This window comes from Carex rostrata, chromosome 12 (assembly GCF_964058835.1).
Source record: "Carex rostrata chromosome 12, lpCarRost1.2, whole genome shotgun sequence".
NCBI classification, from domain to species: Eukaryota; Viridiplantae; Streptophyta; class Magnoliopsida; order Poales; family Cyperaceae; genus Carex; species Carex rostrata.
In genome coordinates this window covers 4,086,256-4,101,753 of record NC_135929.1, presented here as the reverse complement: position 1 = coordinate 4,101,753, position 15,498 = coordinate 4,086,256, and the positions used below count along the sequence as shown (strand labels likewise).

General features: G+C 31.7%; 1 protein-coding gene across 1 annotated transcript; it reads right to left on the bottom strand.

The window, feature by feature from the left end:
• Positions 1-13,888: 13,888 nt before the first annotated feature.
• LOC144563014 (protein GRAVITROPIC IN THE LIGHT 1-like) lies at positions 13,889-15,235 on the bottom strand. The gene has a single exon (XM_078312389.1). It carries the CDS (start codon positions 15,233-15,235, stop codon positions 13,889-13,891), a length of 1,347 nt encoding a protein of 448 aa, XP_078168515.1.
• Between the last annotated feature and the right edge of the window lie 263 nt (positions 15,236-15,498).

Below are 15,498 nucleotides of genomic sequence, written 5' to 3'. Positions count from 1 at the left end.
TCAGAAAGGTGTTAATTCAAGTGGAGCGAACTCTGGTAAATAAATGATACTATGCATGGTTGTTTTAAAATGCACATTTTGCATATAACATTATCAGCTATTATATATCTAGAGTACATAATTATGGTATGGCGGAACCAAGGGGGTGCAAGCGGGGGCCAGGCACCCCTCATCAAACTATGAATAGCACTGTTTGAACTCATCTATACACAGTCAAACTATGAATAATACTCCATTTATACGCAGTTGTTTACAGATGCATATTGATTAGCACCCCCAAAAATTCCCAAAAAATTTCGGCCCCCCAAATTCAAATCATGGTTCCGCCCTTGTCTGTAAATGTAATTATCTGCCAGAAAAGTTGATGATGAGCAATCTGATGCTCTAAGCCTATCATGGTTCTTTCGTTCATTATTGCCCCCCCCCCCGGAGCACTATGATGGATCCCTAAAGTAACCCAATCTATCCGGACTGTTCAATATGTGTTTGGCACGAAAATTAAAGGGCCCCCATGCATTCTGCATCGGGCAGGGTTGGCCCGGATTCTAATCGGACGGTGAGGATGCCAATCCACCCCCCCCCCCCCGATACCGTAGTAAATTACACATAAACGTTTCACAATTCCTGCCGATTGAGATTCGTACCAAGTTAAAGAACGGTTATGGATATAGAAATTCTACCGTATGCATATAGAATTTTTTTTGCTTGTGAAGGGTGTACCTGTTATTTTTCTTAAAATAATAACATTTTATTATTCTAATACAACAGTTTAATTTAAAACAACAAACTGGATTAATTCAATTTAGAATTCACAAGCTCTGATTCATTCGTTTCAATCGTACTGCCGGATTTAATTTAACAGGATCATATTTTTTTTCTTTTGAAAAAATGTATATGATATCAATTCGCAGCTGCTTTAAGTATCAGGGTATAAAGTTGCAAATTAGTTCAAGTCGGTGAAAGTTGGATAGTGAGTTACATTTAAAATAGACATCACAAAAATGGAGACTAAGCTAAACTGTCCATTTTTGTGATCATAATATCAAATATGACTCAAGATTTTTTGTGTTTGTGAAGACCCGGTCTTTGATTTAATAGTAAAAAAAAAGTAATACTGTTGGTGTGAGAGGATGCACATTTGAAATTCCGCTGAAAATTTAATACGCATTATGGTTGTGGAGCTTGCATATTAAGCCTCATGTTTTTCACCGATTCCCAGCCCATCCTTTTGAGCACAAGACCAACCAATCCAATCCAATCCAATCCAACCCAACCCAACCCAACCCCTTGTGCTGGAACCTCATTTATTTTGTTGTTGCTCTGTCCTTTTATTTCCCTTATTTCTTTGTTAATTTTCTCTCCGTCTCCTCTATGATTTAGATAGCTGATAGGATTAGGTTAGATACAAATTGTTTGATATGAGTTTGCACAAATCATAAAGTAGGCAGTCTTATATTTCAAATAGGTTCAGAAATTCTTTTGACTAGACTTTGATTAACCTCATACAATCTAGAATTACAGAAGATGTCCACTCTTCTCTACAGAGGCGGAGCGAGGAAGGAGGAATAGGTCAATTGATTTCTATTTTATTTTTCAATTTTTTCTATATTTATGTATGTTTTTATATATAATTTTTATTATTTCTTTATTTATTTTATGCTTTAGGCTCAGATGTCTTGAGCTGCAATTGTCTTTATTTTGAAGTTACAAAATTCTTATAACCGTCTTTTAATCAATGAAATAAGGGCATGATTCTTGTTTTTCCTAAAAATAAAATAAAAAGAGAAACATGTTAAACAAATTTTTAAAACCTCATTATGCATTTTATGTTATTTATTTTTACCTTCGATCAACAATAGAAGACATATTTGTAAGAATGGTTAGATGTTCGCCTTTATTTAGGCCGTCCTCTCAATCTAAATGAACTAAATTTGTATAGAAAAGAGAACTTTTGATATGATACTTTTTTATTAGTCAATCAGATCAAAGAGCCATATCGTTATTCCTTCGATTTAGAACTTAGAAGTCTAAAACTGTTAAAGAAATATGTGCACGATTTTGTTCTTTCTGTATCATGCAATTAGTATCGATTATTTCTATTTCAATTTCGGGATAGAACAAAGTTTAAAAAAGAAGCATTGTCAACATCCATTTTTTTTTTTTAATTTCTTATTAACTAATGGAACACTATCGATCACTTGTGATGCATGTCTTAAAGTTTGGGATTTTTCAAAATTTCAAACAAAGGTAGCAGAATTTTCTCTCGTGTCGATTAATGAAAACAAAAAAACGTGAACACAATTTCGTTTAAAATTTGAGATGTACAACTTAGTATCGTATCGCATTGATAACAACAGAAAAATTTATTATATATTGTTTTTTTTTTTCAAATCAACAAAAATATCTCTCCTAGCAAATTATTAAGACAAAAATGTTCTTGTGGACTTCACTATATCCTCGTTTAGTTTCTCTTTTACTTCTTCCTATTTACTCCCACATATTTTTATTGAATTGAAGGATACAACTACTATTGTTACCCTTACAAAAATATATGAATTCCTAGTTCACGAAATATGTGAGGGTACACAAAATATATTCTTATTTTAATTGAAGTCATATGTTAATAATAAAATATTATAGATATGCTAATAATAGTACAAACTTTATAGGAATATTCATATGTCAATAATAGCACACGAATTCATAGGTAAACATATATATTATATTATTATTATTATTATTAACGCTATTAATTCGTTACTATTATTAACATCGGAATTTGTGTTAATAAAACATTAAACTATCCTGAAATCATATTCAACAAGAAAAGATAATTTTATGTATTTTAAAAAGGGAGCAGCTAATAGTCCCCGGACCTCAGTCCCCCAAAAATCTCCGGACCTTTAACACTAATCCTGTAAACAAGTCTATCAGATCCGGTAATGTTATGCAAATAATTCTGTAAACAACTTCAATTGATGCTGCACATATGAAACCGCGTGCGTCCAAAGCAAAACGCGTGAAATCAGTCCAAATTGCGTGGTCAAACTAAGAAAGTACAATCAAAGTACAGTTAGCAGTTATATGGGGACCACCTTCTAGAAGTTATAACCGGGACCAGATTTTATAATTTTTTTCCACACCTTCTAGAAGGTGTCCGTTTAACAGTTTGTACGTTGCATCCATTTTCTAATTTTCTTTTATTTTAGATACTTCTGTAAATATTAGTGAACAATTTATGTGAATTAAAAAATTAAGAAAAATATTATAAAAAAATATTATAATAAATTTCATATTTCAAAATAAATTTTTTTAAAAAGTAAAATAAATTAAATTAAATTTACGTTTCTACAAAAAAGTTGATAACTTAAACAAGATAATGTAAAATAGTAAAAATTCTATAAACATTATCAATAAAGTTTGTAAACATATATGAATTATTCTATTAGCAATTCAAATTCTTTCAACATTTTTGGAAACATATACAACATAACACTGAAAGAAAAAAAAATTACAACAATTTTACATCATACAAATCACTACTTGCATACTCTTTAAAAATTATTCTGCAAGTGTCCAAACTATAATCACAATAGTAACCCAATACTGTAACTATATCAAAGTAATCCTGTAAACAAAACGTTGTAATCCTATAACTATGACAAAGTAATCCTGTAAACAAAACTATGTAATCCTATAAACAGCTTTTCAAAACTAAAAACTAACAATGACTACATTAAAACTTTGTAAACAGAAATCCTGTAAACATAAAACTAATTCAACTAATTATGTAAACATCAAGACTAAATCCTGTAAACTAATTCAACAAATCCTGTAAACATAAAACTTTCAATTCTGTAAACATCAATACTGTAAACATCAATACTAAATCATGTAAACTAATTCAACTAATTCTGTAAACATTAATACTAAATCCTATAAACTAATTCAACAAATTCTGTCAACATAAAAACTTCTCATTTCTGTCAACAAATTCTGTAAACATAAAAACTTCTCAACCTTTCAAATAAGTTAACAGTTCTGTGAAAAAAACAAAATGTCATGATGAAATTTTATGTTAAAATATTGATTCAACATCTCAAACCATAAACTTTATATTATTTTAATATAAAAAAATAAAAAGGACAAACAATTCCGTTCTTATTTGGCAATTAAATTTTGAGAGGTGAAAGTGAACAGAGAGGAATTGGAAAAGCTTTAAATAAGCAGTTTGAGATGGACCGTTAAAAATATTGAAACCGCGTGAAAAAGTCGGCGGGGATTATCGGGGGACTGAAGGTGGGGGGATGATACCTTTTCTCTTTTAAAAAAGTAAAGTCTATAAATAAATTACAAATCTTCAAAACAAAAGATAATTTATGTATCTTAAAAAAGTAAATTCTACAAATAAATTACAAAATAAATTACAAATCAAATCCCGACATATTTTTAGATCATTTGCTCTGTATCTCTTCCCTTCTCATCGGTAGCCCCCTCTCCTGCTTCCTCATTCTCTCCAGTCGCTTTGTATCTTCTCGTCGATCGCATTCTCTCTCTCATGCACACACAACCTCTCATCAGAAATAGGCCAAAGCCGGTTCCGCACGGGACTCACGTTTGTGCGTCTTTTGCTTTATGGGGCTCAGAAAGGAAATTAGGTCGGTTACTAGCACCGACACCTGAGGTTCATATTGATGGATGGGTTCAACAGCGAGCAAGATGGAGTTGTTCATAATGCAAAAGACATGGTAAGTTGTAGAACCTTTTCTGTAGATTGAAATTTGGTCAAGTATTTTGAAAATTAGAAAGATGGTTATTTCATTTCTAATTGTTTTGTAATTGCGTACATAATTGAAATGTCCCTGATCAGTTGGTAGGTGAAAAAGTAAAGCATCATTTTATCAATTAGTTCTATGTAAATGAATTAGTTACACAAATTATCTAGTGGAGCATCATCTTGCGTTGGCCAGGAAAGCATCAATTTATCAATTAATTTTGTGCAAATAAATTAGTGAGACTTAAACCTAATGGTTAGAATTAAGAATTAGGAGATATTTCAGAAGAATAAAATAGAATGATTTGGACTTATCTTATTGTACCTTTTAGGTTTATCAATGGTGAAATGTAATATTCTCAAGAAATTTTGAGAATATTGCAACTAATTAAACTATATTTACAAGTTGCTGTGGAAAGTTGAAGTAAAACTAGGTCTAGTAAGAATTGAGAACACTTCAACCAAGTTACACATGCATTCATCTTATCTCTATTAAAATACATGTACTAATTTACTCTATTAATGAGTTCAAAATTCAGAAGCTATACTTATATAATTTACCAAATCAGCTCAAATTTTTTTTAGAAAGAATGCAGAAGTACATTAAACCATTTCTGTCGTACTTGTTGCAAAATCAAAATTACTACACTTAGTATTGTTCTCTTTTGGTTTATGTTGTTAATTATAGAAGTATATAATGGGCAGATTGAAGACAAAAACTTTAATTTGGATGCTTAACAATATAAAAACCATTACTGTTGCTACGTGATTCAAATGAAACCAGCAAGATGGCACCAAATGAATAAGACAAAAAATTATGCTCATAACGTAGCAATACAATTATTTTACCGAATAATTTATATTAAGTCTGGTTATACCCTAGATTATTTATAGAGGGACTGACTTTAGTAATGATCATACAAAGAAGGATTCACGAGATGTATGCAAATAACTATTCTAATTATGTTTTTGTTCCACAAATTTTTGTAGGCTAATAAAGATGACGTGGAATCATTGAAAGAATATGAAAAAAAGAAAAATGTAAGTATGACTTTCTTATGTTAAGAAGCAGCTTACGGGTTTTACAACGATTATGTCAAAAAAAAGGGTTCAGCATAAAGAATAGTATAGTTAGAGAAGATCCAATGAATGACGTCATTATATTTTGTTAGTTTTACTGCATCAAATATGGATTTCGAGATAAAATATTTGGATAAGCCGGGCCGAAAAATACTCATTGTGGGTGTCTTATCAAGCTCTGTGTCAATCTTGATTCGTAAATCGATAGATGGTGGGTAATAAATTTATGTAGATGTTCACAATAACCACAATTTTTGTCAGCAAGTAATACTATTCCTTTCTTCCGATCTCACTTTTCTATTAATGAAGCTCATAAGTTTGAAATAGTCACATTTAAAAACTCAGGTGTCTGCAACTGTCAAATATTAGATTACACGGAACAAAGAAGTGGTGATTATGAACATCGTGGTTTTCATAACAACAGTTGTCTTTGTATATTTTTCTTTTTGTCATACCACTATTTACCCCTACAATTTATCAATTTCGTATTCATGACAAGATTATTCCGCATGTCTTTTCACTCAGTGGTGATTTTCTAAATTTGAGGTAAGTTATGCTCTTATTACAAGCTTTACAAATTAAATTGCACTTTTGCTTTGACAATCTTTCTCACAAAATTTTTAGATCTATCTCTACATGGTTATTAATATTATTCAATATGAATTAGGAGTTGAATTTATTAATATATGCAGTTTCTTAATCTTATAGTACCAGTTCGGCTGAGAGGATTAAAGCTCCTTATAGCTCCTTAGCCCTTTAATCTCGCCGAACAGTTGCTCCTTAGATGGGATTAACTAACCTCCTTAGCAACCTGATCTTAAGCTCCCCTCACCCCTTCCTTAAGAAATGGTCCTCCTTTGGGCCTCCTTAGAGAGCAAAACAGTACGTCTTAAGACAAAAATGCCCTCAAAAAGCTTATTTTCCTTAAGGATCTCTTCATTTTTTATTTGTTTTTCTATTGGTCTCTTCTCTCTCCTGGGAACGATTCCCTAGACGTGGGAAAGAAAAAAAAACTCATCCGGTCGGCGTAGATTGACGACGATCTAGCCACCGACGCTCCAATCTGATAATACCATAACGTTCACATGGAGATGCTCTATTGATTGACGTCTCTCTTGGTGAATATCGTCTCTCCGTCTCTTCTCTCAAATCTTCTGAGTTCTACGATGAGCAAGTTAATGGGAGTTCAAAGAATGAAAATAGCTATCATTTTCTATCAAGAAAATCCTCCGAGTCCTTTGAGTTCTTCTTTCTTTCATAATTTTTGCATTTTGTTTGAGTTACCGGGCACTTGCTTTCATAATTTTTGTATTTTGTATAGTTGGTATTGGTGTGTTCTTACTAGTTTTTTCTGGTTTTTTATTTTTTATTTTTTATCAGTTGGTGACAGTGGTTCAGAGATTTGATGTTGAAGTATTTGTATTAGTTCATTTCAATTTGTGGGTATTTCCATTATTTTAAGCTAGTTCTATATAAAAGCTCGTTTCTTTACTACATGTCTCTTAATTTGGATTGTATTCAAGTTTTTCCTCAAAAAAAAAAGATTGTATTCAAGTTTGGATTTTTTTTATTTAGTACTTCAGAGTCAAGAATTAGCTTTGCACATTTGGAAAGAAAACAATATATATTTGAAATTGTGGTTTTATATTAGTTAATAATTGGATTTTAATGTCTCCGGACCAGTTGTACCAGTCGGTACCAACTAGATACGTGAACTGGTACCGTATTGTGGGAAACAAAAAAATTGAGTGCAATTTTTCATTTGTGATTTTGTAGTAGTATATATTTGAATTAAGTCAGGAAGTCTTATTTAGTTGATCTTTAGTTATTTACACCATTTGTTTCACTTGAAATAAGTCAGCAAGAAGAGTATATATGTAGTTAATCAAACTCATTTTATTTATTTGATTATTTTTTGTTTATGATGTTATTCAGGTGCAAGAGCAGTTTTTTTTTTCATTTTTACCAGTATCAGTTTTTTTTTGTTCATTTTTTATTTATTTGTACTTTATCAATGTTCGGTTTTATTTTGGTTTCTTGTCATTTCTTTTATTCTGTTATTTTTTTTTTCATTTTACTGGTATCAAAAATTCTCTTTATGAGGTTTTTCTTTGTTTATTGTAATAAATGTGAGGGTATTTAAGTCTTTACATACTTCAATGTATATTTTATCTATGTTAAGTCTTCATTCTTAATCTTACCATTTTACCGAACATGTTCTCCTTAGCAAGAATTAAAATTTTAATCTCCATCCTCTTAAGGAGGGTTGCCGAACAACCCCATAGGCTTTAGGCATAATTTATTTTGTAGTATCAAGTGTTGCTTCACGGCTTAATCATGTCATTGCGTAACATGGTAGTAGAGTGGGCAGCCTAGTTTGTACTTATGTTAGATGCCATAATTACTGCACAAAAACAAAAGGTTTTAGATTTAGGTTTTTGATTGTCTTTTTAAATTGCAACTCATGCTTGTCAGTCGTTCATTGATTAGGACATTAAGGAAAGCGTACGATCATGATATCAAAACATTTACAATTGTTGAAAATAATGTATCACTCACCACTTAAGATGCGTGTTGTCTTATAGGTTTGAGAGACGGAGTCCTTCATATTGAATTTGAGAGAAATGCTCCTAATGAGGCTCTTATCAATATATTTGAAAATTCATTTACCAAAAATATATCTTTGTGTGAGCTCAACTCTTGTATTTTAACTTTTGGTGTGATAGATGATAATTTTGTTAGAGAGTGTGTGTTATTGATGGTTGCTGAACTTCTAGCACAACAAATAGATAATCAAATATCTTGGGAGTATGTAAATACAGTGGAAGATGTGGATCGAGTTTCTAACTTCAATTGTGTTGAGTTCACGGTATCATTCTTGCACCACAGTAGTATGCAAAATAAATTTACAAAGATGCGTCTTGAGCAGAGGTGATGGTCCAAATTGTTGTTGGTTGTAATTTCTTATACATTCTTATAATACTACAACTATATTAAAAAATGCACAAAGTATTGTTTTCAATTTTTTGAAACTCAATTCACATCTTCCACTATATTTACATATTCCCAAGATATTTGATCATTCATTAGTTGTGCTAAAAGTTCAGCAACCATCAATAGCACAAAAACACTTAAACAAAATTTGCATTTGTCGTACCAAAAATTAAAATGTGAGAGTTGATATCGCAAAAAGATATATTTTTTAGAATGAAAATTTTCAAATATACCGATTAGAGTCTCATTAGGAGTTTTTATCACAAAATCAATATAAAGATCATCTATCAAATCCATAATACAATATGCATCCCAAGTGATGAGTGATACATTTTTTTCATCAATTGTAAATATTTAGGTATCGGGATGGTACACTTTTGTTTAATGTTCCAATCAGCGAACAACTAACTAGTAAGGGTTGCAATTTAAAAAGACAAATTAAAACCTAAATCTGAAACCTGTTGTTTTTGTTCAGTAGTTAAGGCGTCTAACATAAGAACAAATTGGACTGCCTGATCTACTACCATGTTAATACCGTGAGTAATCCGTGAAGCAACACTTGATGCTTCAAAACAAATTGCGTCAAAGCCCATAAGATAAAGTAACTGTTGATATTAATAAACTAAAATCCTAGTTCCTATCGAGTAAAATTAATAAACACATAGAGAGAGGTTCTAATCATTTTGTGAGAAAGATTGACAGAGCAAAACATATAATTTAAATTGTAAAGCTCGTAATACTATTTATCATTATAAAAATATAACTTGCCTGAAATTTAGAGGATCATCGTTGAGTGAAAATACATGCACTAATATCTTGTTAAAAAGAAGTAATGGATAGATTGTGGGCTAAATTTGGTTTGGCGGGAAGAAACAAAAAAAAAACGAAGATAATCATTGTAATGAAAACCACGGTGTTCATAACCATCACTCGTTCGTTTTGTATAATATAATATTTGACAGTTGGAAATAGCTGAGTCTTCGAAAGTTATTATCTCAAACTTCTGCCAATGATTATCACTTATATTTTTTTATACCAATGATTTATTACTTGTATTTCTAGTCGCATGGTATTGATATATAATCTTGTTAAGAAATTAGAAAGAAAACTGGTTCATGAGAAGTTGCAGTCGCATTATCGTTGATGCAGCTGGCTCAAGGTTCCTTTTTATATGTTTAGAAAAAAATGTTATCAAGCTTACATTGGTATAGTCTAATGAACAATATAACACTATGACATGATTAGTGTTTTTGGTAACATGGTATATGTTTCGTAACCAACAAACTTATTATGAAAAATATTAGTTATAATTTATGAATGAAAAAAAAAATTATATTTAGATGTTATTCTTTTTGAGAATGTACATTAATAATTTATTTTTAATTATCCAAATTATATTCATTATCCGTATTCGTATCTGTATCCCAGACTATTCGTATTCGTATCCGTATTTGAAAAAATATAACAAATAAGGATACGGTTTGATCATCGTCCGATCTCGACCATTTACACCCCTAGTTGAACACCTTTTTTGCATAATCATTGTAAACTCGTAAGCTTCTTCTTGGCTAGGGAAAATAGTACTTACAATTTGTTTATGCTCTCTCAATGATTTCACGTCAACTTCATTAGCCTACAAAAATTTGTGAAACAAAACCACAATTAGTTGATTATTTGTCTACATCTCGTGAATCCTTCTATTTATGGTCATTACTAAAAGTCACTCACTCCATAAATAATCTATGGTATAATCATATCTAATATAAATTATTAGGCAATTAAATTTATTGCTACTGCTATGAGCACAATTTTTCATTCTTATTTATTTGGTACCATCATGCGTGGTTGCGTCTAAGTCACATACGTAGAAGCTATAGTGGTTTTATACTGTTAGATGCCAGATTAAAGCTTATGCCTTCGATCTGCTCATTACATACTTCTATAACCAATAACATAAATCAAAAGAGAAAAATACCAAATATGGTAATTTGGATTTCTAAAACAAATATGACTGAAATTGTTATTTTACTTTTCTTTTCATTCTTCTCTACTAATTTGGTGGTACAAGATACGAGAAAATGTGTAAGTATAGCTCTGAATTTTAAACTCATTAATAGAGTTATGTACAAGTATTTTAATAGAGATAAGATTAAGGTATGTATAACCTGGTTGAAGTGTTTTCAATTCTTACTATATGTAGTTTTACCGTAACGTTCTATTCTAACTATTAAATACAATTTTAATTGGTTGCAATATCCTCAAAATTTTCTTGAGGATCTTACATTTCACTAATTATATACGTAAGTGGTACAATGCGATAAGTCAAAGTCATTTCAATTATTCTTCTAAAATATTTTCTAATTTCTAATTCTAACTATCAGATTTAAGTCTCATTAATTGCTTTGCACAAAATCAATTGATGTTTTCAATGCCAACACAAGATGATTCTACACTTGAGTTTTAAATTTTGTCCATATGAGCCATTAAGTCTTAGCATTAAATTTTAGTTTTTATTTACATTTATTCTTGACTTATCCACTCGCTTGCAAACAATGGAATTATATCAAGTTTCTGTTGTGATACTTATGCAAGTTCACAGAAATTGGTAGCAATGAAGTGTGGATCCGACTTCTTCAGTCCATTAAAGTTATATGAGAGAAAGTTTAAATATTAATTTTTACTATCCGTTAAACAAAAGCTAGAAAAATATATACTTTGCTTTAAAAGTTAGTTTCTAATTTATAGTAATAAAATATTAATTAATATTAGTTATAATAAAATGACTTTACACCCTTTTAATTTGATTTTAAAAAACTCTAATAATATAAAATTTAATTATTCAATCAAATGAATACGAATCACGTAGCAAAAACTTAATAAAGATGGACATCGTTCTCTTTTGAGTGTTTTTATAATTCGATCGATACCAATGTTATTCTTTCTATTTTTGTTTTGTTTTTTGTTTTTTTTTTACAACAACAAATGAATTTGTGCTTTTACTGGCTCTTCGTCAGAAAGCTTTTGCTTTCTCCTTTTCTTTAAATTTTGTTTACTAAGATTTAAACGAAAACTTCAGTAATCATGTTTCCTAATGAACAATTCAGTATCCAAATGGTGGAAATTAATATTATATATAGATAAGTTTCTACTTACTTTTGACGAAGCAATAATGTAGGAAGACTTTTTAAAATAAATATCGAGGTAAAGTATTTCAGCTTTATCATCGAAAATTATCTGATCAAATTTGAACATATGACATTTCTATTGTCTTAATCACTAAAACAAAAATTAATTATTTATGAGATGGAAATATTTGCTTGACCTAATTACTCTAATGAATATTTCATTTATTTAGCATATTACAAGCTGTGTAAAGATACACTATCTCCATTGAACGTTTTTACACAACAGGATCAACACTTTACAATGTCCTTAATAATCGAATTAAGTTATAATCTGTGGATTTTTAAGAGATTGGAGGAAATCAAATACATTAATGTTTCCATAATCTCTCCTATTGTGACAGTGCTTTCTAATTTTTTTAGAAAATTTGATAATTAATAGAATGCTTTTAATATTAGTTTTAGTAAAATACTACTGTAATGTTCAACACGGTGATTTTTGTTTTTATCAGTATATTTTTTTCATCTGTGTTCAAATACTGAATTTATCCAGTTTATAATTGTGTCATAATATAAATTAGATTTAGTGTGATTATTTTTTTTAATATTTGTTTTCATCAATTTTTTTTTATTTTACAATTAATATTATAAAGTGTATTAATTACTTTGTTTATATAAACAATATGAAATGTACATATTTTCCTTGAACATGTACAAATTGCTAGAAAATTACTCCAATATAAAGGTAGATTCTATGATCTGAAGAATTTTTTTTATAAACCATAGTTAACTAAATTAATTTTAGCAAAGCAGCATGATTGTTTTTTTTTTTTTTTTACAAAAACCATAAAGACTGAATCTCCAATTCGGTTTCCCTTTATTTTGAAACAGGGGCTGTCCCTGGCAGAAACAGACCGAAACAGGGTCTATCCCTGGCAAAAACAGGCCGAAATAGGGGCCAAACCAGAGGAAATACATCACAGAAATACAGGATATTCGAGAAAAGCCAAAACCGGCTGACACAGGGGCCGAAACAGGCCAAAACAGGCCGAAATAGGAGCCAAAACAGAGAAAAATATGGAGACCAAATCTCCAATTTGGTCTCTCCAAAAAGTAAGATTTGGAGATCGAATTAGGAATTCATTCTTTGTGATTTTTGTAAAAAAAAAATAATTATACTGCTTTGTTAAAATCAATTTAATTAATTATGGTTTGTAAAAAAAATATGATCTGGAAGTACACTTATGGGTTTTGAAAGCATAACCAAAATGACACTAAAGATTATTAAAGACAATTAGACATAAATGCTAAATTTATTAGAAAAGACGTGGATTGAAATAGTCTCTTCACCGAAAACGTATTTATTCTAGGACAAGTCGTTTCAACCACTCTTTTGATAATCAACCACACGTTCAACCGTTGTGTCTGATCATTTTCAAAACCAAGCGTGAACAAAATTTCCACTATACTTTAATTTATCTGACATTACAATTGAACCGTCTATTTACTTCAAAAAAGGAAAAATTGAACCGTCGTCCGTCGACATCATTTGCTGTTGGCTAATACGTATCAGAGAAAAATAAAATAAAATAAGAAAAACAATCAAATTAACAAAACTAAATTATATAAAGCGGCGCCTTCAGCCCTTCACGCCACTTTGTCCTACGTGGCTGTATGACCCACCAGCAGTTTTGAAATTCTCCGCCGACAGATATACAAATCCTCTCCATTCCATGATCTGCCATTTGATGTCTCCCTCCGTTATCCACTTATCCCCGTAAAATTTGTGCATCAGCATAATTGATTGGAGCTCTCCGTTGCTATTGGAAATGGAGGTAATAATTCAATTGCTATTCCTTTGTTCTTGCAAGTGTAAAAGTTTCAGGCAAAAAAGGTTTGAAAGCGAACCACACGTCCGTCAATCAATACCAGAGAGGTAAACCCGGGCCTGAATCAATGTCATACCGACCTGAAAACCCGGTACGACCGTGAACCCCACTACCTTATCCCGGTACGCCGGTACCTTTCCGGCCACACCATTCTCCTCTGCCATAACGTTCTCCATATACACCTCGGAGAAACGGGTTCCTCTCCTTACATGAAATATGGACGCCTTCGTCTCCAGTCCGAACGAGTAAAAGAGACAATAGAGCATCCAAACCCTTCTAGCCATCTCTGCAAAACCCATGAACCAGTCTGAATTTGGAAATTCATGGCATGATTTGATTCTATTTCTCTGGTGAAGATCTCCAAAGAAGGATAGCTCCATCCTGGATTTCACCATGCTCAAGTACTTGGCGCGTAAAAACACTTTGAATCCATTTGTAAATTTTTCTTCGCTTCCCTGTAATAATTCCTTGATATTTAGTGATTTCAAAGCAATGAACTCATCGAAGAATTTGCTGCTCTCCCGTCTCTCTCTATCTTGCAAAAATTCCAAGTTGAAATCTTTCTTGTGAAAATCTGAAAACATGATGTTACATACATATGATTCAAAATAGATGCTTCGATGCGCTGAAATTTTAAGAGGTGTACCAATATGTACTGCCTTTGCCGCAGCATCCAAATCCCAACCAGAAACTTTCATGTGTTCTACCAACAACCTTACAAAATCTTTTACAGATTTAACCGCAAACCTGAGTGCACATAAGAAATGCATCGGATTGAGACCAGACAGGTGGAGCCCATCAAGAGATGCCAGTGTTTTATTAGGATAAGCTTTCATCTCCAATTCACGACATTTTATATTCAGGTGCGATAACTCGGACTGAAGTGATATCAATTCAGAGTCTTTCTGATCAATATCAGATTGAAGCTTCTTTGATGTTATCTCATATGTTTTAAGAAGGCTTTGCTGCTCATGAATTTGAGATTGGAGTGGAGAACTCAACTGTAGACTGCGGTTAAGGAAAGCCCGCTTGAGGTATGACACGTGTCGTAATTCTGTGATGACGGCAAGATCGGCTGACTGGATTGAGGTGGGGTCGTATGGCGTCTGTGCCAATTGAAGCTGCGCATATGCAGCCTTGATCGAAGATGCGCTTGCGAATAGCTCGGCAAGGAGGGATTCCATGGCCTCTGAGGTATAAGGTGCGTACTTGAAAGAAGAGGAAAGAGAGGAACTAGAGGAACCGGACGAGACCACTGCTTTGGTTAGGGTTTGGTGGGTTGGTCTTTTGGCAGAATCCATGGAGGTCAGAGGTGGTTTGGTTTTGTCGATTTTTTCTTTCCTCTTGTTGGAAAAGGTTTTTTTGCCCGAATCCATGGAAAAGAGATATGGTTTGATTGATTGATTTCTTTTTTTCTGTTCTTTCAATCGCAAAAGAGGGGTTGGTTAAATTGGGAAGGACTATTTAAGAGGAGAGAAGTTGACGTGTGGGACCCAGTTCTGAATGAAAACTTGGTAAGAGTCAGGTGTTCTTTGTTTAAGAATTAAGAGTTTTGTTTGCGTGTTTTGTCAATAAAATCTATCACGCTATACGGGCCATAGGCGGAAGGAAAATTCAAATTTTTATAGAGCTAAGATAA

Coding starts and splice junctions, on each gene's coding strand:
- LOC144563014 (XM_078312389.1), bottom strand. CDS start 15,235: ATGGATTCGGGCAAAAAAACCTTTTCCAACAAGAGGAAAGAAAAAATC.